This window comes from Pantherophis guttatus, chromosome 3 (genome assembly GCF_059756535.1).
Source record: "Pantherophis guttatus breed Tessera chromosome 3, ASM5975653v1, whole genome shotgun sequence".
NCBI classification, from domain to species: domain Eukaryota; kingdom Metazoa; phylum Chordata; class Lepidosauria; order Squamata; family Colubridae; genus Pantherophis; species Pantherophis guttatus.
In genome coordinates, this window is record NC_142065.1 from 10,409,166 (window position 1) to 10,432,676 (window position 23,511).

General features: G+C 43.9%; 1 protein-coding gene across 1 annotated transcript in view; it reads right to left on the reverse strand.

The window, feature by feature from the left end:
* Positions 1-4,392: 4,392 nt before the first annotated feature.
* SLCO4A1 (solute carrier organic anion transporter family member 4A1) overlaps positions 4,393-23,511 on the reverse strand; it is a 67,114-nt gene continuing 47,995 nt past the window's right edge. The window contains exons 7-12 of the mRNA XM_087889034.1: positions 19,880-20,075; positions 17,694-17,859; positions 15,897-16,069; positions 11,284-11,348; positions 8,773-8,921; positions 4,393-5,196 (exon numbers count right to left, since the gene is read on the reverse strand). Coding sequence (XP_087745160.1) covers positions 5,044-5,196; positions 8,773-8,921; positions 11,284-11,348; positions 15,897-16,069; positions 17,694-17,859; positions 19,880-20,075 — 902 coding nt within the window. The 3' untranslated portion in view covers positions 4,393-5,043. The remainder of the gene's footprint in view (positions 5,197-8,772; positions 8,922-11,283; positions 11,349-15,896; positions 16,070-17,693; positions 17,860-19,879; positions 20,076-23,511) is intronic.

The window sequence follows — 23,511 nt, forward strand, 5'->3', positions numbered from 1 at the left end:
CTTAACAAGAAAGGTCATAAAATGGGGGCAAAGATCACTTAATTGTCTTGCTTAGCAACAGAAACTTTGGGTTCAATTGTGGTTGTAAATCAAGGATTACTTGTAACTGATTTTATTGCTTCTGCATATTTTTAAATATATATTTTTTATTGTAATTGTGCTGGGAAAGAGGGTGTATTTCCATATTTCTATGTTGCTTAATATCCAATGACAGGCAAATGAAATCCATGAGCAATTTTTTAAAAAAAATTTGATTTATATGCTGCCCTTCTCCGGAGACTCAGGGCGGCTTACAGTGCGTTAAGCAATAGCCTTCATACTTTTTGTATATTTTATACAAAGTCAGCTTATTGCCCCCACAAACTGAGTCCTCAATTTACCTACCTTAGAAAGGATGGAAGGCTGAGTCAACCTTGAGCCTGGCAAGATTCGAACTTACTTTAATTGCAGACAGCTGGTGTTGAATTACAGTGCCTTGTCCGCAGAGCTATCCAGGCTCCTTTTTCATATATCAAAAAACAAATCGCTTTGCAGAGCTAACAAAGCGTAACTTTGCATAGATCCTCTATTTTTTTTTACATAAGCTCCATGTCAAAATGGCCAGGGGACAGTACCATCATTCACAAGCAATAAGACAAATCTTTGTTACATTACAGTACAGTGAGAGAGAGAAAAAATATTTTGTTTTAAATAAAAGTAGGACCAAAGGGAGCTGTGGCCATGTTGTTTTTTTCTCAAAATCCTGCAAAAGAGGAATAGAATTCAGAGATAGCAATCCTTTGAATGCCCTTTGAAGACAAGCAAAGAATAAAAACAACGTTCCCTACTAAAGTTTGAAAATAGCAGCGTTGAGTAAGACTTTCCCATCTGTTAGCTGGTTAATTTTATTCATTGCTTTGTATATTGGTGTAAGAAATTCTGGGAAACCACTTTGCAATTCAAATATATACGATAGATGTGTCTTTTTGTTTGTTCGCATCCTGCCTTTATTATTTTTACAAATAACTCAAGGCGGCAAATGTAGTAATGCTCTCCCTTCCTCACCCCTTGGCCACGCCCACCATGGCCACGCCCACCCAGTCGGTCATTAGGGCAGAGATCCGGTTGTTAAATTATTTGAATCCCACCACTGGACTCATCCAATGAATAAATTCTTTTTCTACATGCAAATAAATAGCACGAGCGTTTTGTTCCACCTCCAAATGGAAATAGAAGCAAAACTCTTCCTTGCAGATGGAAAAAAAAAAAAAAACTCTCACCAATGGAAAAAGGCTCGGTGTGCATTTTTATTATTAGCACATTACTTTTTTTTAAAACATGTGATATATCGCCAGCCCCAGGAACCAACACCTCATTTTCACGATCTCCCCTTTAACGACACAAATGAACGTTAGTTTCCTAGCCTTTGTGCTAAATATGTAGCTTGGGGGCTTAAGAATTCAATTTTTAAAATACAAAGAGAAAAAAAATCATTTACCTCCAGCAAAAAAAAAAAAGGGGGGGGGGAATGGGCCTACCCATTTTAAGCCATTAAAAATATTTTTTTTTTTTTAAAAAAAATACAAATACAAGAATTCAAACATTTCCGTGGTGGCGCAGTGGTTAGAGTGCAGTACTGCAGGCTACTTCTGCTGATCACCGGCTGCCAGCAGTTTGGCAGATCGAATCTCACCAGGCTCAAGGTTGACTCAGCGTTCTGTCCTTCCGAGGTGGGTAAAATGAGGATCCTGATTGCTGGGGGAAATAGGCTGACTCTGTAAACCGCTTAGGGCAGGCTGTAAGCGGTATATAAGTCTAAGTGCTATTGCTATTTGCTCTCACTATGCATTTTGAACAAGTGCAAACCAACTGTTTGAGAAAAAGTTTGCTAACTGATTTTGTGTATTTTGTAATGTAAATTTGGCAGGTGGATTTCAGGAGATTTTAGACATAACCAGTAAGAAACGAGCCTGTAGTACAGTGGACTAAAGCACTGTTATTAACAGATTAACATCTGCTGCTTGCAATTACTGCAAGTTCAAATCTCACCAGGCTCAAGGTTGACTCAGCCTTCCATCCTTTCAAAGATAGGTGAAATGAGGACCCAGTTTGTGGGGGCAATAAGCTGACTTTGTATAAATATACAAAAGTATGAAGGCTATTGCTTAACGCATTGTAAGCCGCCCTGAGTCTCCGGAGAAGGGTGGCATATAAATTAAAGCAAAAAAAAAATCTCTCTTTTTATCATGACTGAAATCTCCTCCTCCTCCTCCATCTTCTAGCCCAATCCCTGGTTGAGCAGGAGATCTTATACCATTCCAGACAAATGGCTGTACAATCTCTTCTTGAAAACCTCCAGTGATGGAGCATCCACAACTTCTGAAGGCAATATCATTCCACTGATTCATTGTTCTCATTGTCAGGAAATTTCTCCTTACTTCTAGGTTGGCTCTGTCTTTGAAGATCATTACTCATCATTTCTTGTCTTGCCCTCAGGTCCTTTAGAGAATAGGTTGTCCCCAGTGGTGGGTTTCAAATTTTTTTACTACCGGTTCTGTGGGTGTGGCTTGGTGGGCGTGGCTTGGCGGGCTTGGCAGGGGAAGGATACTGTAAAATCTCCATTCCCACCCCACTCCAGGGAAAGGATACTGCAAAATCCCCATTTCCTCCCAATCAGCTGGGACTTGGGAGGCAGAGAATAGATGGGGGCGGGGCCAGTCAGAATTTTTACTACAGGTTCTCCGAACTACTCAAAATTTCCACTACCGGTTCTCCAGAACTGGTCAGAACCTGCTGAAACCCACCTCTGCTTGTCCCCCTCTTCTCTGTGACAGCCCCTCAAATACTGGAAGGCTGCTATCATGTCACCTCTAGTTCTTTCTCTTTCTTAGACCAGGCATACCTGGTTCCCTCAATTGTTCATTGTACGGATTTTTGGGGAGTGAATAGACATTTTTTAGGCTAAATATACAGTAGTGGCCAAAATTGTGGAAACCCTTTGGGAAAAGTGTATTTTCTAACACTAGCTAATAACACCACTTTTTTTGAGAGAGTAGTACCATAAAATTATATATCAATGGAAAGATAGTTTAATCAAGAATGCAATGCAATAACTTTTATGATTTACTATTAGAATAGCAGTTATAAAGAAGTGAAATGAGATATACATAAATTATCACCACAGGAAAAAAACGAGATATACAAAAATTATTTCCAAGTCAGTGAATACTTAGTTGGGTAACCTTTAGCATGAATTACGGCCTTACAACGTCTTCCCATGGAGGGAACCGAGTCCTTTAGTTCTGCAGCTGTTATAATGTGAAACCAAGATTGAATGATGGCTTCTATTAACCGGGTTTTATTGCTGGGTCACTTCTGACTAACAAGTTTCTTTAGTCGGCTCCATAGATTTTCAATTGTGTTAAGGTCTGGGCTATTCCCAGGCCATTCCAGCAGTGGAATAGGATTATCTTGAAACTCCCCCCAAAAAGTGGTATTATTAGCCACCAAACCTCAAAAATACACTTTCCCCAAAAGGTTTCCACAATTTTGGCCACTACTGTAGACAAGCTTTAACAAAGAAACAGGAAACCAACCATGGCTGCTGTGATGACCAGGTCTTCACTGATGGTCACAAAATTGACCACCTGTTCATCACTCATTGAAGGGTTTCCAGCAGTAATGGTAGTGTTTTGAGTTGTTGTGTGCGACGTCAAAGCTGTGTTAGATAGTTCATCTATGACAATGTTGTGGCCTGTCAGCGGCCTGTGCAGCTAGTAGCTGATTCTGACAGCGAGGAGGCTAGTGTGATGCTGCGCCAGCAGCCTGTGCAGCTGGCACTCGAGTCAGACAATGAGGCTGGAGAAGATGTGGTGCCAGAGGCAGGGATTCAGCCAGGGCCTTCAGAACCTCCAGAAGCTCCCATAATTGAAGAGGAAGAAGAGGAGGAGCCTCTTCTCGATGCATGAGCGCGCAGAGCTGCCAAAAGGCAGGAGTGGCTCCTCAGGAGAAGGTCTCCTCAAGAGTAGGGTTTGGGGCTAATTGGCCACTCCCTTAGCCTATTTAAAGAAGGACGACGACTGAGGCAATTTGCAGGAAACAACTTCGTTCACTCTCCTTTGCGTCCTGATCTTAGTTCTCTGCAAATTGCTTCTGGGCTTTCTGCCAACCCTAGTAAGATTATGATTATTTATTCTTTGGATTCTTGTAGGCTGTTAAGAAAGTTAATTAACAGCCTTTATTTGAAAAAGACTGATTTAATTTAGTCAACTAAGGTTTGTACAGACTTTGTGTGTGCTGCGTTCTTTGGGGTCCGTAGCTGGGGCAGAACAGACAAGCAGATTTACTCCCGCAAGCTACTGCAACATTGCAACCATCAAGCAATGACCAATAATAATAATAATAATACCTAAGAAAGATTTCACATTTTTAATCAACAAACGATAGGTTGGCTAGACAATATTTATACCTCATTTATACCAAAGATTTTACACCAGCTTGAATATGTGGTCGAGTGCATGGTGATGGTTGGCTTCTTTAGTGCTTTATAAAGGAATGGTATAAAGTTATGTTTAGCCCTTCTTTAAATAAATTAATACTGTAAGAAGTGGAGAGAACGGATAGCACAAATCTTGAGGTCAGATCTGGTGTCTAAATACAAGATCAAAACACTCCATAAAGCGAGGGTCTTTCACTGAGCAAGTCAAAACAAAAAAAACTTCCTGCATCCTGCAAAAATTGTTGCTTTCCATTTTCTTTTTTCTTTTAATATTCCAAGACCATCTCGGAATTGCAGTCCAGATCCAGGAGAAAATGAAACTCCTCATCTCTTCAAGATCCTTAGCTCCCTCTTTTCACAGTGGAAAGACGAGGATTCAAGTTTTGCCATGTGCTTTTGCTGCTTGTGAAAAAAAAAACCACACAAAAAAAACAATAATAGATCTTCACAAAATTGCTTTTTCCTGCAAAAGGAGGAAAAGAAGTCTGCAAGAAGAGACGAGCAAGACATTCTTTTGCCACAGTTTCTGGGCAATTATGAGAAAGTTTTTTGTGGTAACCCAAAGGTTATACGTCGCCGTCGGAAGGCCCATGTGAAGATTTACTCTCCTGGAGATCAGAGGTGCCATTTTCGGAGACAGCCGAGCTGCTGTGGAGAGATTCTGGGGAAGGGGCTTTGTAGAGCATGCAAGCCAGTAGGAAGAAACACGAGCCCATCACCTGTAAGACATCCAAATTTTGGTTTTTAATCCTTCAGCAAGAACGCCGTTCCTACGTGTCCCCAGTTTCTCAGAATACAAAAAACAAACAAACAAAAAGATTTATTTATTTATTTATTTATTGGTTCGATTTATATGCCACCCTCCTCTGGAGACTCAGGGCGGCTTACAATGCCTTCATACTTTTGTATATACCTGCTTAGTAGGGCTTTCGGTCCCCCCTAAGTGGTGTTCTTTTTTATACAAAGTCAGCTTATTTCCCCCACAATCCGGGTCCTCATAGTTAATAGGAGCTGGAACTGATTGTCTTCTTGGATGAACTAAGCGAGTCTAAAACATTAGCACGATGCTTCCCCAGATTTCAAAGTACAGTTAGTCCTCAACATGAGTGGTCCTTGGTGCTCTCTGAGCTTGCTTGTTTTCTTGCAGATGTTTTATTACCAACTAGGTAACATCATCAATGCTAGTACTAGCTAGCTAGATGATAGATGATAGATAGATAATGATACAGAAATATATAGCTAGACATAGCTAGATAATTAGATGATTATACAGATAGATGATAGATGATTAAATAGATGATAGATAGATATGATATATATATAGATGATAGATGATAGATAGATAGATGATAGATAGAAGGTAGAGATAGATAGATGATACAGAAATATATAGCTAGACATAGCTAGATAATTAGATGATTAGACGGATAGATGATAGATGATTAAATAGATGATAGATAGATATGATATATGTATAGATAGATAGATGATAGATAGAAGGTAGAGATAGATGATGCAGAAATATATACTGTAGCTAGACATAGCTAGATAATTAGATGATTAGATAGATGATAGATGATTAAATAGATGATAGATATGATATATATATAGATGATAGATAGATAGATAGATAGATAGATAGATAGATAGATAGATAGATAGATAGATAGATAGATAGATATGAAGGGTCTTTGGTGCTCTCTGAGCTTGCTTGTTTTGTTGCAGACATTTCATTACCCAACTAGGTAACATCATCAGGGCTAGTAGGGAGTGCTGTTTGCTGTCAGTTTGCTTGAAGGTCACCAAGGTCCCTTCCAGCTCTCTTCTAATTGACCGAACTACAGGTAGTCTTTGACTTGCAACCACAACTGAGTCCAAACTTTCTGCTGCTAAACAGGACAGCTTTTAAGTGAGTTTTGCCCCATTGTACGACCTTTCTTGCCACAGTTCTTAAGTGAATCACTCCTGTTTGCTACCTTAGTAACACTGTTGTTAAATGAACCGGGCTTCCCCTGTTGACTTTGCTTGTCGGGTTGCAAAAGGTGATGGATGACAAGACACTGCAACTGTCATAAGTATGTGCCAGCTGCCATGCCTCCGAATTTTGATCATGTGACTGTTGCAACAGTCATAAGTGAAACATGCTCATAAGCTGCTTCCCCCCCCAGTGCTGTTCTAACTTCAAATGGTCACTAAACGAATGGTTGCAAGTCGAGGACTACCCTTTAGAAGAGTTTTGTACGGTGGACCTGCCGAGAGGCAATGAAATTTTGGAAGAATACTCTGAAGTGGCTCAATGAAATGTTGGGGCAACATATACAATTCCGTCCTGAGGTATTTTTATTAGGGATAAGACCCGAAAATGTTAATAGAACGGCATAGTACCTGCTGCTGCATATAACAACAGCTGCAAGATTGGCATGGGCCCAATACTGGAAGATGGATGTTAGTCCACCCGAACAAGTAGTAATTCAGAAAATAATGAATTGTGCAGAATCAGATAGACTTACTTATGTTACTGAAAGGACGAGGGGGGGGGGGGACACAGATTACTATATATTTTGGAGTCAATGGTATAATTGGATGTCAAATCTGGACCGGGACTCCTTGCGCACAGTCACTCATCCCCTCGTCACCTCCCGTCTGGACTACTGTAACGCTCTCTACATGGGGCTCTCCTTGAAGAGCACCCGGAGGCTCCAGCTGGTCCAGAATGCAGCCGCGTGGGTGATTATGGGAGAGACTCGACGCTCCCATGTAATACCACTCCTGCGCGAGCTGCACTGCTCCCGGTGGTCTTCCGGGTGCGATTCAAGGTGTTGATTGCCATCTTTAAAGCACTCCATGACTCAGGACCCGGGTACCTACGAGACCGCCTTCTGCCACCGATAGCCTCCCATCGACCAGTACGCTCCCACAGAGAGGGACTCCTCAGGGTGCCGTCGGACAAACAATGTCGACTGGCGACCCCCAGGGGGAGAGCCTTCTCTGTGGGAGCACCTGCCCTCTGGAATGAGCTGCCCCTGGAGATTCGTAGGATCCCTGACCTTCGCACCTTTTGCCGCGCCCTCAAAACGCTATTGTTTCACCAAGCAGGGCTGGCCTAAATGCTATGTTAATGGGTGGTTTCTATTTTAGCTCTTTCGGCCAAATTATTTAATATTTTTAAATTGTCTTTTAACTTTCATACAGTTGTGGGTTTTATTTTTGGCTGTACACCGCCCTGAGTCCTTTGGGAGAAGGGCGGTATAAAAATTTAATAAAATAAAATAAATAAAATAAATCGAGCTATAAATAGAGATATTGGATAAGCATGTCAATTGGTATATGTAATAGACTTCTGTACATTATCCTATATATGTAATGAGACAAGTTTATTTCCTTCTCGCGTTGTGATGTAGACCGCTATAGATTTAATGTTTGTTGGATGTATAAGATAAAAAAAAAGAAAAAGAGTTTTGTATCGAAGTCTCCTTAAATGAGCCGCCATAATCTACATGGCAGCTCAGCTTAAGGGACATTTTATTTAACGTTAATTAAGCTATAGTGATATATGAGCAGAATTAGAATCCGTGGTGGTTAGAATGTAGTATTGCAGGCTAACTTCTGCCCGCAGCCAGGAATTCGATCCTGACTGGCTCAAGATTAACTCAGCCTTCCATGGTTGGTAAAATGAGGACCAGATTGTTGGGAGAAATATGCTGACTCTGTAAAACAGTCGAGAGGGTGTTGAAGCAGGGGTGCCCAACATGTGGGCCATGGGACATTATCGTGGCGTGGCCTATTCACAACCAGGCATGAGTGGAGGGCCCCACTTTCTCCCCAGCCAGGCCGCCAACCAACAAAAGTTAGGGACCCCTTTTGTAAAGCACTAAGGTAAAGGTTCCCCTTGCACATATGTGCTAGTCGTTCCCGACTCTAGGGGGTGGTGCTCATCTCCGTTTCAAAGCTGAAGAGCCAGCGCTGTCCGAAGACGTCTCCGTGGTCATATGACCGGCATGACTAAATGCCAAAGGCGCATGGAATGCTGTTACCTTCCCACCAAAGGTGGTCCCTATTTTTCTACTTGCATTTTTTTTTTACCTGCTTTCGAACTGCTAGGTTGACAGAAGCTGGGACAAGTAACGGGAGCTCACCCCATTACGCGGTGCTAGGGATTCGAACCGCTAAACTGCCGACCTTTCGATCGACAAGCTTAGCCACTGAGCCACCGTGTCTCATTTGTAAAGCACTATGAAGCGGTATATAAATCTGTACAGTAGAAGTCTGCTATTGTTGCTATAATCCGGAATTACCTTAAATATCAGACCAGCGATCAGGGTATATCGACTCATGGAGGAGTTTTGATAGACATAACAAGATCCTTGTTCACCACATTGACTCTGCCACAGAAGACACGACTTGTCAATCATCGACCCAAAAGCAATGGGGCCCGGGATGCTCCCTATCAAAGGACAAGAAAGGAGAGGTGTCGTATATGTCAAGCATTTCATATTACACAAATTACTTCTGGAATAGCTGGAGTGTTTGATTCCGTGGTGTCAATTGTATTTCATCTTGTCTTTGTTGGAACCAGATTTATTTTGAAAGTTTCCACTGGCCAACTTTTTTTTTTTTAATTTGATTTATATGCTGCCCTTCTCCGGAGACTCAGGGCAGCTTACAGTACGTTAAGCAATAGCCTTCATCCTTTTGTATATTTATACAAAGTCAGCTTATTGCCCCCACAAACTGGGTCCTCAATTTACCTACCTTAGAAAAGATGGAAGGCTGAGTCAACCTTGAGCCTGGGGAGATTCGAACTTGCAGTAATTGCAGGCAGCTGAATGTTAATAACAGGCTATTAGTCTGCTGCGCCACCAGGCTCTTCATAAATGGGAAAAAATTACTCCGAAAGAATAAGCGGTATGACAATATTAACTCAGAATGATTCACAACCTCTTTCAAAAAAAATACCAGTTCCAAGATCAACCTTATATATGATCCCAGTGACAGCATAACAGCAAAAGTGTCATTTTTCACAAAATGAGCATTTCTAGCTCAGCGTCTATACAGGCAGTCCTCGACTTATGACCACAACGGAGCTCCAAATTTCCACTGCAAAGTAAGTGAGTTATGCCCCATTTTACGACCTTTTGGCCACAGTTCTGAAGCGAATCACAGCAGGTGTTATGCGAATAACGCAGGCCTTCAGTAAACCTGGTTTCCCCTACTGACTTTGCTTGTCAGAAACTGGTTGGGAAGGTCAGTAATGGTGATCACATAATCTCCAGATATGGCAGCCATCATAAATACATGCCAGTTGCCAAGCATCCAAATTTTGACCACCTGACCATAAGGATGCTGTAATGGCCATACGTGTGAAAAATGGTCGCAACTTCAAATGGTCACTAAACGAATGGTGGTAAGTCAAGGACTACCTGGACCATATTCTGACATGCCAAAATTTCAGCAGTTTAGAGCAGGGGTCCCCAACTCCAGGTCCGTGGACTGGCACCAGTCCGTGGCATGCCAGCAACTGGGCTGTGCAAACAAGCCTCATCCGTGGAAGGCAGGCAGCACAGTAAACCACGTCCCCGCAGGCCCATGGAAAAACCTTTCTCCATGGAACTGGTCCTTGGTGCCCAAAAAGTTGGGAGCCATTGGTTTAGAGCAGAGGTGTCAAACTTAAGGCCCGCGGGCTGGATGTGGCCTGCGGGGTGCTTAGATCTGGCCTGCAGGGCCGACCTGGAAACAGCAAAGGACCGGCCCACGGTGTCAGGGTTCCAACAGATGCCCTAATTAAATCATGAGCCCCGATCCAAGCTTCAAAAGAAATTCAGTTATTTATTAGGAGGTTCATGTCTGCACATTCCCAAGTGAAGCCAGCTCTGACCCTACGTAATTTACACCCCAATCATGACCCTGTTTCTCCCCTCCTCCCAGGGTATGTCTTTAATCACAATCTCCAACGGAGCAATTTTGCAGGTTGTAGAGACCACTCCTCTCTGGCCGCTGTGGGTAACCCTGGGATACAACCTTGAGAGAGATAAGTCTGGACTGTGCATCTGTCTTTGGCTGCCGTGCCGTTTAATCCCCCCTTGCTTATGGCAAATTGAGAGCAGGCCAGGGATGCTTTGCGAGTTGACACATGGTGCCTCTGCCTGTGAAAATGTCCCTCCCAAGCCCTAGTTTTGCTGGCAGAGGGTTGCAGGAGGCCGTCGCAGCCGAAAACACAGCTTGCAAGGGCCACAAATGGCCCTTCTGAGCTCCGTTTTCACTGGCAGAGGGTTGCAAGAAGAGGTTGCAGCCGAAAATGCAGTTCGGGACCTCGTTTTTGCTGGCAGAGCGCTCGGGCCACCACAGGCGCCCCCGACACAAGTGATCACTGGCAGTGCCCACCCTGGCCACGCCCACCTCAGCCCCCTGAGGTCAAACACAACCCTAACGCGGCCCTCAATGAAATTGAGTTTGACACAGGGTGAAATGCTCCCGGTTCAGACCAGTTCAGCCAAACCGGTAGCGATGGCAGCCAGTGGTTCAGAGAACCGGTAGCGTTAGCGGCACGAGACTCCGCCCACCCACCCGGTCGTCGTTACTTCCTGGTTTTAACCAGGAAGTAACCTGTTTTTTACCCTCTGCGCATGCATAGATGGTCCAAGTGCGCACATGATGTGCATGCGCGCGCGAGCAAAGGGTGGCACGTGCACTTCCAAAATGGTTGGGAAGGTAAGTAGATTTCACCCCTGGTTTGACACCCCTGGTTTAGAGTATCCTAATTAAGACAAAACATGGAGAAGGCTACAGATTTTGTCTGGATACTATACCTAGCGTTCTCACAACAATCCATTGGATTCCTAGTGCAAACGACCTCTGTCTGTCGGAAACACACCTAGGAGACATAAAACCAACATTTAGAAACAAAGGCAAGCAAGATCAGTTAAAGAGTGATTCCAACACAGCCATTCTGTATTTTTCCCCATAACATTAAGTGTGAGAGTGAATTAACTATACAAAGGATGAGTAAAACCAGGGGGTGAAATGCTCCCGGTTCGGGCGATCCGGTAGGGATGGAGGCGGGTGGTTCGGAGAACCGGTAGCAAAAATCCCTGCCCCCCCACATGCCCAGCTGAACCGTGCGATCATCAGAGGCTTTTTTTTTTTAACTTTTAAAAGCATTTTTTCTACAACCTCTTCAGCCAAAAAAATGCTTTTAAAAGTAAAAAAAAAAAGCCTGTGATGATCGCGCGGCTCAGCTGAGATCGCCAAAGGCTTTTAAAAGCATTTTTTCTACAACCTCTTCAGAGCGAAGAGGTTGTAAAAAAATGCTTTCAAAAGGCTCTGACGATCCCAGCTGAGTTGCCTAATTGGCAGAGGGTTTTTTTTTCTTTTAAATGAAATTCTTTTTCTTTTAAAATTCTTTTTCTTTTAAATGAAGAGGTCGCCAAAGAGGTTGTAGAAAAAATGCGCCCACCCAGTCACATTACACCTCCCCCCCCACACCAAGCCACGACCACAGAACCGGTGGTAACAAATTTTAGATTTCACCACTGAGTAAAACATGCTGGACAAAAGCCAAGCATCTCTTGGAGAGGGGACAAGCAGAAAATGACAAATGTGTGTTGTAACGCAAATGCCATTTCTTATGTACAGGTAGTCCTCGACTTAAAGCAGTTCATTTAGTGATGGTTCGAAGTTACAACGGCACTGAAAATAGTGACCATTTTTCACACTTACAATTGCTACAGCAGCCCGATGGGCACATGATCAAAATTCAGACATTTGGCAACTGACTCACATTTATGATGGTTACAATGTCCCAGGGGTCACGTGATCCCCCTTTGCAACCTTCTGACAAGCCAAGTCAATGGGGGAAGCCAGATTCACTTAACAACCATGTTACTAACTTAACAACTAAGTGATTCACTTAACAACTGTGGCAAGCAAGGTTGTAAAATAGGGCAAAACTCACTTAACAGTTGTCTCACTTAGCAATGGACATTTCGGACTCAATTATGGTCTTAAGTCAAAGCGTACCTGCACTTGTGCACACAGATAGTCCTCCACCCATGGCCATAATGGAGACAGCTCATTATAGTAGTTTGTCATAATGGTTGTAAAACAGGTTGGTCACAGGACTGCAAGTTAACAGTAACAAAGTTGGAAGGGACCTTAGAGGACATCTAGTCCAACCTCCTGCTCACATAGGAGACCTGTACTAGGGATTCGAACCGCCGAACTGCCGACCTTTCTGATCAACAAGCTCAGTGTCTCAGCCACTGAGCCACCTAGTCAGGGTGACTGACCCCATTTTGCAATGTTTTTGCAGCAGTCATTAAGCGAAGGCCATGGTCGTTAAGCGAACCAGTGGCTCACCATGGGTAGAGTTTTGCTGAAAAGCAGAACTGCCAGTTTTGGGCCAAACTGTCATAGAACGTGGTCACATGACGGTGGGACATTGCAAATGGCTGTGAATGTGGCTGTGTGGCCAAGCGTCTGAAATTTGGTCACAGGACAATGGAGGGGACCCAACTGCTGGAACTTTGAAAACTTCATAAGTCCCCCTTTTCAGCTCGGTTATTATTTCAAATGACGGCTAAGCCACCAGTCGTAAATCGAGGACTACGTGTACAAGCAGGAAAGGGTCGATCCTGTATTATGACATGATTATGCAGGTTTCATCCTTTAGAACAGGGGTCCCAAACCACTACTGGTCCGCAGCCTACCATGTTTTCCCGAAAATATGACCTACTCCGAAAGTAAGACCTAGCTTGATTTTTACACATGCACCAGTGGTGAAATGTAAAATTTGTTACTAACGGTTCTGTTGATGTGGCTTGGTGTGGGGGTGGGATAATATGACTGAGTGGGCGTGGACAACTTTTTTTTTTTTTTAACTTTTAAAATTATTTTTTCTACAACCTCTTCGGCTGAACCGAACTGAAACTATAACCAAAGTTTTTTGCCCGTACTATCATTTGTTTCTTTTACTTCTCAGAAGTCGTGCAAGCATTGTGCGGGGGGCCTGCGGTCCCACTCGCGCGAGTACACGAGCACTCGGGCAAGCGTTGCAGGAGCTTTCAGCCTTCTTCATGCGAGCGTCGTGGGGCTGGGGCCTCGCCTGCATGAGCAACAGGCGTTCATGCACACACACGCACCTGCCCCTCCCACAAAGCCATCCACTTTCACACACACAGACACCTCCAGACCGCCAAGCTGGAAAGATTGGGGAACTCTGCTTTAGAAACCACTGCAGTTGAATGGATGAGTCTATGAAACTAGACTAAAAGAGTATTTTCTCATTTCGTTTGCTGTGGGAAGCCATACTTTCTCCCAGTTACTGTTCTAGCAGATCATGTGAACGAGGCCATCACATTAAGCCAAGATTAAATGTACTTATTATTTATTTGTTTATTTATTTGTTTATTTATTTATTTGTTTATTATTCAAACTTCTATACCGCCCTTCTCCTTTCGGACTCAGGGCGGTGAACAGCCAAAATAAAAACATTTATACATAAAGTTACAGTTAAAAATAGAATTAAAATAATTAAATAAATTTGGCCCATAATTTAAAACTTGTCAATTTAAAATCCATATCAAATTTTAAAACCAACCATAAAATCAAGTCAGACCGGCTAACTGAAAAAAATAAGTTTTTAGGGCCCAACGAAAAGTCCGGAGGTCGGAGATCACTCGTATCTCTGGGGGTAGATTGTTCCAAAGGGTAGGTGCCACCACAGAGAAGGCTCTCCTCCTGGGGGTCGCCAGCCGGCATTGTCTGGCCGACGGCACCCTGAGGAGGCCCTCTCTGTGGGAGCGAACTGGCCGGTGGGAGACTATTGGTGGCAGAAGGCGGTCCCGTAAGTACCCCGGCCTTAAGCCATGGAGCGCTTTAAAGGTGATCACCAACACCTTGAAGCGCACCCGGAAGTCCACCGGAAGCCAATGCAGCTCGCGCAGGAGAGGAGTCACATGGAAGCGCCCCATCGCTCCCATAATCCCCTGCGCGGCCGCATTCTGCACCAGTTGGAGCCTCCGGGTGCACCCCAAGGGGAGCCCCATGTAGGGAGCGTTACAATAGTCCAGATGAGAGGTGATGAGTGCTTGAGTGACCGTGCGTAGGGAGTCCTGGTCCATTACAGCATAACCTGTTATGGAACACATTCTAAGCCGAATTATAGATTAAATATATCCTTAAACACAATGGTGTATCCACAGGCATGGAATGGCTTCACACTGTATGATTCATTAGAATGAAAAAAGTTAGTGGGTTAGATTGACTGATTCATTAGTGACTCAGGATTCTGTAGGAACTTAGGCAATCATTTTAAGCAGGTTGTGCGAACAACCAGATTATCCCACTAACTATGTCTGTGGTCACCATATACAACTCTGGCCATTTCTGGTTTGCTCACATCAAGTTAGGATTTAAGATGTAGTGTAAACCCAGTTTTGTTAAAGGTTATAATAGATTAAGGGTTGGAAGGCTAATTTAGCAAAGGTTTCATGGTAGAAACGGAATAAGTTGAAATACATTGTTAATAATTAAAAAGATGGGGGGAATTTTGAGAAATATATTTAATAAATAGAGGAAAAGTCGGGGTTGCCTGGACACCATAGTGGAAAATAGTAAATTGAAAATGAATACAGCAATAGAGAGAGATGAAAGAAGGAGTAGAGGGATGGAAGGAAGGGAGAAGGAGAGAGAGGAATGGAAGAAAGGGAAGAGGGGAGGAAGGAAGGGATGAGAAATAAGAGTAGGAGAGAAAGTTAGATAGGGAGAAAGAGAGGAGGAAGGGGAGAAAGGAAGGGGAAGTAGAGAAGCAGTAGGAGAGGAGGGAAGAAGAAGGGAGGAAGGATAAAAGAAGGGAGGGAGATGGAAGAGAATGAGAAGATTGCTGTACAATAAAAAAGATGAAATGGAAGAAAGGCAACCCCGAACATGTGTAAATATATTAGGATAAAGAATGAATTATTAAAAAATAAAAGAATAAATATGAGTAAAAATAGAGAAATTAGAACTTGAGGGTGAATGAAGATGTTATTTATATAAATAACAGAAATATTAAGATATGATCAAAAAACATGGAAAAAGAAGATTTTGGCAGAAATTGTAACTAATTGTAATTGGATATGATAAGTTGTATAAAATATGATATGGCCAATATGCTGTTCATAAAATATGCAGGTGAATGTGTGTGTGTGTGTGTGTGTGTGTGTGTGCGGGGAAATCAATAAAACGTGATTTTTAAAAAAAAGACTTATTGGATTTCAACTCCCAGAATTCCTCACTTAGCCATGCAGGCTGGGGAATTCTGGGAGTTGAAGTCCACAAGTCTTAAAGTGGCCACGTTTGGAGACCCCTGATTTAGATGGCTTAAAAAACATTCGTTTTGGCTCAGCTTTGAGAAAATAAGTCTGATTTCCCTGTAGCTTACCGCAATGTAGCTGTTAACGCAGGAATGCTACTTAGGAATGTGAAGAGAATGATAACAAACATGAAAACCAAGAGAAGAGTCCTTCTTTCACATGAAGATGTACACTTCCCTGCCATAGCCAGGCTGGAGACCGGAGTGTTGGGTCCAATAATGCAGCTGCATTCATGATAAACCTTGGGAAACAAGGAGACTAGTCAGTGGTGAAATCTGAACTGGTTTCCTACTGGTTTGCTGCTTGCGCATGTGCGCTGTGTGCCAAGTGCACACTGTGTGCACACGTGCAGTGTGTGCCAAACGCACGCTGCATGTGCCTGCACACTACACGCCAAAAGGAGGCTTGGGTAAGTAGAACAGTGAGAGGGGGCTCAGCTGTGCTGCGCGATTTAGCTTCGCTAGAAAGCAAGATTTCCTGCTGTTTAGCAAAGCTAAACCGCATGGCACAGCTGATCGTTGGAAGTACCGGTTCGTCTGAACCGGTAGCTTTTTTAAACTACCGATTCGCCCGAACCGGTAGTTTTTATCACTACCGGTTCACCCGAACCGGAATGAACCGGTAGCATTTCACCCGATGGTAGTTTAGAACAGCCACTACACACTGTAACACAGAGGTGTCTATTTCTTTTGTCTGGCCAATGTTACTCAGGGGAAACAAACCACAGGTGAGCGGTACAGCTCATATTTTGCATGCAAATATTCCAAAATTCAGCCCACAATATCCGGTTATACATGTACAGCATCTGGTCTGTACATGACTGAAGGAACTGTTATGTCTAATCCAGGGGTAGGCAACCTTAAATACTCAAAGAGCCACAAAGGTCCTAACCAGGAGCCCCCCGTTCAATTCTGGAGCCGACCAGAAGTCCGGTTCCTCCACCATAGAGTCTCCTCCTAGAGCAGCATCCTTTTTCCTCTACTTGTCCTAACCGAAAGCCCTATCAATTGTGGAGCCGGCCGGTGACAGGGAGCCACAGCAGAGGGATGAAAGAGCCACATGCGGCTCCAGAGCCACAGGTTGCTGACCCCTGGTCTAGTCTAATGAAGAGAAAAACTAGGGATGATCAATCAATCAATCAATCAATCAGAAGAGAGCTGGAAGGGACCTTAGAGATCTTCTAGTCCAGACCCCTGCTCAAGCAGGAGACTCTATACCATTTCAGACAAGTGGCTGTCCAGTCCCTTCTTAAAAACCTCCAGTGATGAAGCACCCAGGCAGGCGGTTCCACCAGTTAATTGTCCTCACTATTAGGAAGTTTCTCCTTAATTCCAGGTTGCTCATGGCAGTGTTCTAGTATTTAAGGGGCTGCCACAAAGAAAAGTGGGGGTGGGGATGTCAACCTATTCTCCAAAGCACCTGAGGGCAGGACAAGAAGCAATAGATGGAAACTAATCAAGGAGAGAAGCAACCTAGAACTAAGGAGAAATTTCCTGACAGAACAATTAATCAGTGGAAGAACTTGCCTCCAGAACTTGTGAATGCTCCAACACTGGAAGTTTTAAAGAAGAGATTGGACAGCCATTTGTCTAAAATGGTGTAGGGTTTCCTGTCTAAGCAGGGGGTTGGACTAGAAGACCTCCAAGGTCCCTTCCAAGTTCTAATTCTAGTTCTAGTTCTAGTTCTAGTTCTAGTTCTAGTTCTAGTTCTAGTTCTATCCTATCCTATCCTATCCTATCCTATCCTATCCTATCTCCATAGACATAAACACAGAGAGTCAACCTCAGTTCTTTGGTTACACATCAACAGGGTTTGGATATGAGAAGGACTTGGAGAACAAGTGAAGGCTGACATCCCACACGCACCTTTTCCCCGCTATCGTGGTTTATTGATGCTTTCTTGCAACCAGCATGGCAGGGCGAGTAATAAGTGATGCCATCGTTCCCACACACGGGATTGTAGGTCTCACGCAGGCAATGGCAGTCCATGTTGCAGGGGTCAGACAAGTTGAGGTGACCTTGCGGGAGGATGCTAAACAAAACAGATCATTGGTCAATGTCTTTTCTTTCTAGCATCATCAGTTGGGGGACGCTTGAAAACAACATGCAAGGCAAGGAGGAGATTTAGCCAGCGAAGGGTTACTGATATATCTCAATAGTCATTCAATGCTAGTTTGAGACCAGCAAGAAGTGGCATTCTTGAGCTGTGGTGGTACACTGGTTAGAATGCAGTATTGCAGGCTGACTCTGCCCATTGCCAGAAGTTCGATCCTGACCGATTCAAGGTTGACTCAGCCTTCCATCCTTCTGAGGTTGGTAAAATGAGGACCCAGATTGTTGGGGGGAAATATGCTGACTCTGTAAACCGCTTAGAGAGGGCTGTAAAGCACTATGAAGCGGTATGTAAGTCTACTCATGTCAGTCATGAGTGTACAGCATCCTTGGGCACCTACTGTATCAAAGCCTCATACCTCAACTGTAATATCTGTCCTGCCCCCTTCCCATACATTTATTTTAGTGGTCAGAATTGAGCATAAGGCAGTATCTGTAACTTCCAAAAATATAACCTTAACCTCTCCGGAAGACTGTAAGGAAAATCCAAATAATAGTATTTGTGGATTATTTATTAAAAATCTAATATCTGTTACACAATTGATCTTTTCTGGCTGCCACTCTTCCATAGAACAGGAGATGGATGGATGGATAAATGGAAAGTTTGATAAAGTGGATGATAGGGAGTAGGTGATGGATAGATATAGTACCGTATATGATAAAGGATAGCTAGATAGACAGACAGACAACAATGATAGATGGACATAGATATTGTGGATAGGATGGATGGATGGATTGATAGACAGATGGATGGATGGATAGACGGATGGATGGACAGATAGATATAGGTAATATCTATATCCAGCACAGCTAGCTTGGTGGCGCAGCAGACTAAAGTTAAATAGCACCAGCTGCCTGCAATTACTGCAAGTTCGAATCTCACCAGGCTCAAGGTTGACTCAGCCTTCCATCCTTCCGAGGTAGGTAAAATGAGGACCCGGATTGTGGGGGCAATAAGATGACTTTGTATAAAAAAGAACACCGCTGGGGGGGGGGGGGCAAAAGCCCTACTAAGCAGGTATATACAAAAGTATGAAGGCTATTGCTTAACACATTGTAAGCCGCCCTGAGTCTCCGGAGAAGGGCGGCATATAAATCGAACCAATAAATAAATAAATAAATATACCGTAGTTACAGCAGGTAAGACAAATGATAGAAAAAAAGATAGATGACTGATGGATACAGACAGACAACACAGATATATGGACATAGATACTGTAGATAGGGCAGGGATGGGTGACTGGATACTATGGATGAATGGATAGATAGATGGATGGATACGGTGGATGGATGGATGGATGCAGTGGTGGGTTCCTCCCGGTTCGGTCCGGTTCTGCCGAGCCGGTAGCGGTGACAATATGATGTCACCGAACCGATTCTCCCCCCCGCCCTCCCACGTTATTCTTACCTTTTATTTGGTCCCACCCCCAAACTATTGCTGCCTCCTGAGTCCCAGCTGATGACTAGAGGGAAAAAAACTGTTTAAACTCTTGCCGCGGGGCTTCAAAGGGCCGTTCTACAGCTGATCAGTGTTAAAAGCAAACAAATGAGTCAGGTCGTAAGTGCGAGGACTGGTCGTAAGTGCGAGGACCTTCCAGAAATGACTCTGACCAGCTAGCCACGCCCACCTAGTCACATGACCTCCAAGCCACACCCACAAAATAAGCCACGCCCACAGAACCGGTAGTAAAAAAAATTAGAACCCACCCCTGGATGGATGGATGGATGGATGGATGGATGGATAGATGGATACTGTGGATGGATGGATGGAGAGAAAGATACAGATAACACAGCTAGATAGATATAATTTTAGTAGATAAGGCAGGTGATAGATGATAGACCGACTCACCGACCGACCGACAGGCAATGTGATATTATTCTTTTGTAGCTTTCTTTTGGAGTAGCCTCCTTTGCAAAGAGATTGTTCTTCCCCAGCTTACCTTCCGTCATGCATCTGGGTTACTCCAGCCATGGGCATATTGGGGCAATCAATAAAAAAGATGAAAATTGCCAGCAGACTCGACATGGTGCACATGAAACAAAACTTGATGATCCCTGAGCAGCGCAGCTTAAACTTGTTCACGATGAACCCTCCGAGGAAAGTGCCTCCTCCTCCTGCCGGAACCACAAGGTAGCCTTCCAAAGGAGAGGAAACAGGTCTGTCGTTTTTCCAATCTAATTCTTTGTGATTTAAACCATATTCAATTTCCTTTAGAAGCTTATTATTAAATTAAATTAAAATTTAAGCCATCGTATTAACCTGCCATTCATTAGGATCCCAGTCAAAATGCAAGGATGGTTAAGAACTGCAAAGAATTGCAGACAAGTCTCTACAGGTAGTCCTCGACTTACAACAGTTCACTTAGTGACCGTTCAGAGTTACAACAGCACTGAGAAAAGTGACTTGATTTAGGACTATTTTTCACATTGATGACCGTTGCGGCATCCCCATGGCCACGTGATTTAATAATTGACAATTGACTCAACTTATGACTTCAATTGCATCCCAAATTTCTGTTGTTAAGCAGGATAGTTGTTAAGTGGGTTTTGCCCCATTGTACGACCTTTCTTGCCATAGTCATTGAGTGAATCACTGCAGTTGCTAACTTAACAACATTATTTTAATTAGATATGGGCCAAATTATTTAATATTTCTTAAATTGTTTTTTAAATTTTATATCTGTGTGTTTTATTTTGGCTGTACACCGCCCTGAGTCCTTCTGGAAGAAGGGCGGTATATTAAATAAATAAATAAATAAATAAATAAATAAATAAATGAATGAATGAATGAATGAATGAATGAATGAATGAATGAATAAATAAATAAATAGACAGACAGACAGACAGACAAACAAACAAACAAACAAACAAACAAACAAACATGGTTGCTAAGTGAATCTGGCTCCCCCATTGACATTGCTTGTCAGAAGGTCGCAAATGGGGATCCCATGACCCCGGGACACTGCAACCGTCATAAGTACGAGTCAGTTGTCAAGCATCTGAATTTTGACCATGTGGCTATAGGGTTGCTGCAATGGCCGTAAGTGTGAAAAAAATGGTCATAAGTCCTTTTTTACTGTTGTGCTGTTGTCACTTCGAATGTCACTAAATGAACTGTTGTAAGTCAAGGACTACCTGTACTTGGCCTGACAGTACTTAGAACCTTCTGGGGGGAAAATATTTTAAGAGTTCAACAGTGCTGAATAAATGAACAATCGACACTTTCAGCAGGGGGCAGCATCTGGCCAGCTGTGAGTCGGCCAAGTTGAATCTGGTTAGTATTGGGAGGGAACCAGGAAGCCAAGACTCTGGACTAAATTTGTAAATTGAAAAGAGCTTATTAGAACATTTGCAATAGCAAACCAATATACGGGGGCAGTTTTGGGGGCCCCCAAGAATGGCCCCTTTAACACCACTTCTCCGTGACCTGCATTGGTTGTGGGTCTGCTTCCAGGTGCAATTCAAGGTATTAGTGATCACCTTTAACGCCCTTGGTGGCATGGGTCCAGATCAGTGGTGGGTTGCCCCCAGTTCGGACCAGTTCGCAAGAACCAGTAGTAAAAGTGAGGGGAGGCTCTGCCCACTGACCTGGACATCATCAGATGCGATCTGCGCATGCGCAGAAGAGCATGCGTGCACCCGGGCATGATTGTTGTGGCCCGTCAGCAGCCTGTGCAGCTAGTAGCTGATTCCGACAGCGAGGAGGCTGGTGTGGTGCTGCGCCAGCAGCCTGTGCAGCTAGCACTGAGTCAGACAATGAGGAGGCTGGAGAAGATGTGGTGCCAGAGGCAGGGATTCAGCCAGGGCCTTCAGAACGTCCAGAAGCTCCTTTAAGTGAAGAGGAAGAAGAGGAGGAGCCTCTTCTCAATGCACGGGCGCGCAGAGCTGCCAAAAGGCAGGAGTGGCTCCTCAGGAGGAGGTCTCCTTGTGAGTAAGGCTTGGGGCTAATTGGCCACTCCCTTAGCCTATTTAAAGAAGAAGACAACTGAGGCAATTTGCAGGGAACAATTTCGTTCACTCTCCTTTGCGTTCTGATCTTAGTTCTCTTATCAGTTTCCTGCAAATTGCTTCTGGGCTTTCTGCCAACCATAGTAAGATTACGATTATTTATTCTTTGGATTCTTGTAGACTGTTAAGAAAGTTAATTAACAACCTTTATTTGAAAAAGACTGATTTAATTTAGTAAACTAAGGTTTGTACAGACTTTGTGTGTGCTGTGTTCTTTGGGGTCCGTAGCTGGGGCAGAACAATGATGTGAACTGGTAGTAAAGGTAAGTAGAACCCACTCCTGGTCCAGATTACTTTAGGGACTGTCTCTCCCCACTGGGATTGGCCCATACTACTCATGCTGGCAGAGAAGGAATGCTGTGGGTCCCGTCTGTCAGAAATGGTGTGGGGTCTCCTGCTTGGGCAGGCGGGGTTGGACTAGATGACCTACGAGGTCCCTTCCAACTCTGTTAATCTGTAATCCCACCTCCCTCTACTCCATCCCCATCCTCCCCACTTGTCATCAGATTTTAATGTTTTCATAATTTAAATTAATTTATTTATGTTTTAATGTACTGCGTAAATACATTTTTGCAACCGAAAGCCTCCCAGAGTTACCCTGTGGTAAGATGGGCGGCCAATAAATTTTATAAATCAATTTTAGTGCCTAGGAAACGACAGGTAGTCCTTGATTTACAGCAATTCCTTTAGTGACCATTCAAAGTTATAACGGCACTGAAAAAAAGTGACTGATGACTGTTTTTCGCAGTGACAACCGTTGCAGCATCCCAGTGGTCACGTGATAAAAATTCAGTCGCTTGGCAACTGGCATGTACTTATGACGGTTGCAGTGTCCCAGGGTTAGGCGATTCCCTTCTGACAAGTGTTGGGGGAGACAGATTCATTGAACAACCAGGTTAGTAGCTTATCAACGGCAGTGATTCATTTAACAATGGTGAGAAAGGTTGTAAAATTGGGCAAAATTCACCTAATAAATGTCTCACTTAACAACAGATACTTTGGGCTCAATGGTACTCATAAGTCGAGGACTATCTACAGTGGCGGGATTCAAATAATTTAACAACTGATTCTCTACCCTAATGACTGGCTGGGTGGGCGTGGGCGTGGCCATGGTGGGCGTGGCCAGGGGGTGTGACAGGCAGCACTCAGCCTCCTATATCCCCTTGGAAGTGAAAACAGGCCGTGGGGGGGACATGCCACCCCCCCGGTGCCCCATTGTGGGCCTAGTAGGCCTCTCTGCATCCTCCTGGGGGTGAAAACAGGCTGGGGGGGCACGCCACTCTCCCCGTGCCTCGTTTTGGGCCTAGTAGGTCTCCCTGCACTTACTTGGGAGCCAAAATGGGGCATGTGGGGGCTCCTGGAAGGGGTGGGGTGGGGCCAGTGGTGGGATTCAGCCAGTTCGCACCACTTCATGAGAACCGGTTGTTAACTTTCTGAGCAGTTTGGTGAACTGGTTGTTGGAAGAAATCCATTAAGGCAGAGAACCGGTTGTTAAATTATTTGAATCCCACCACTGGGCGGGGCCACCCAGCAATTTAACTACCGGTTAAATTCAGGGCCGAAC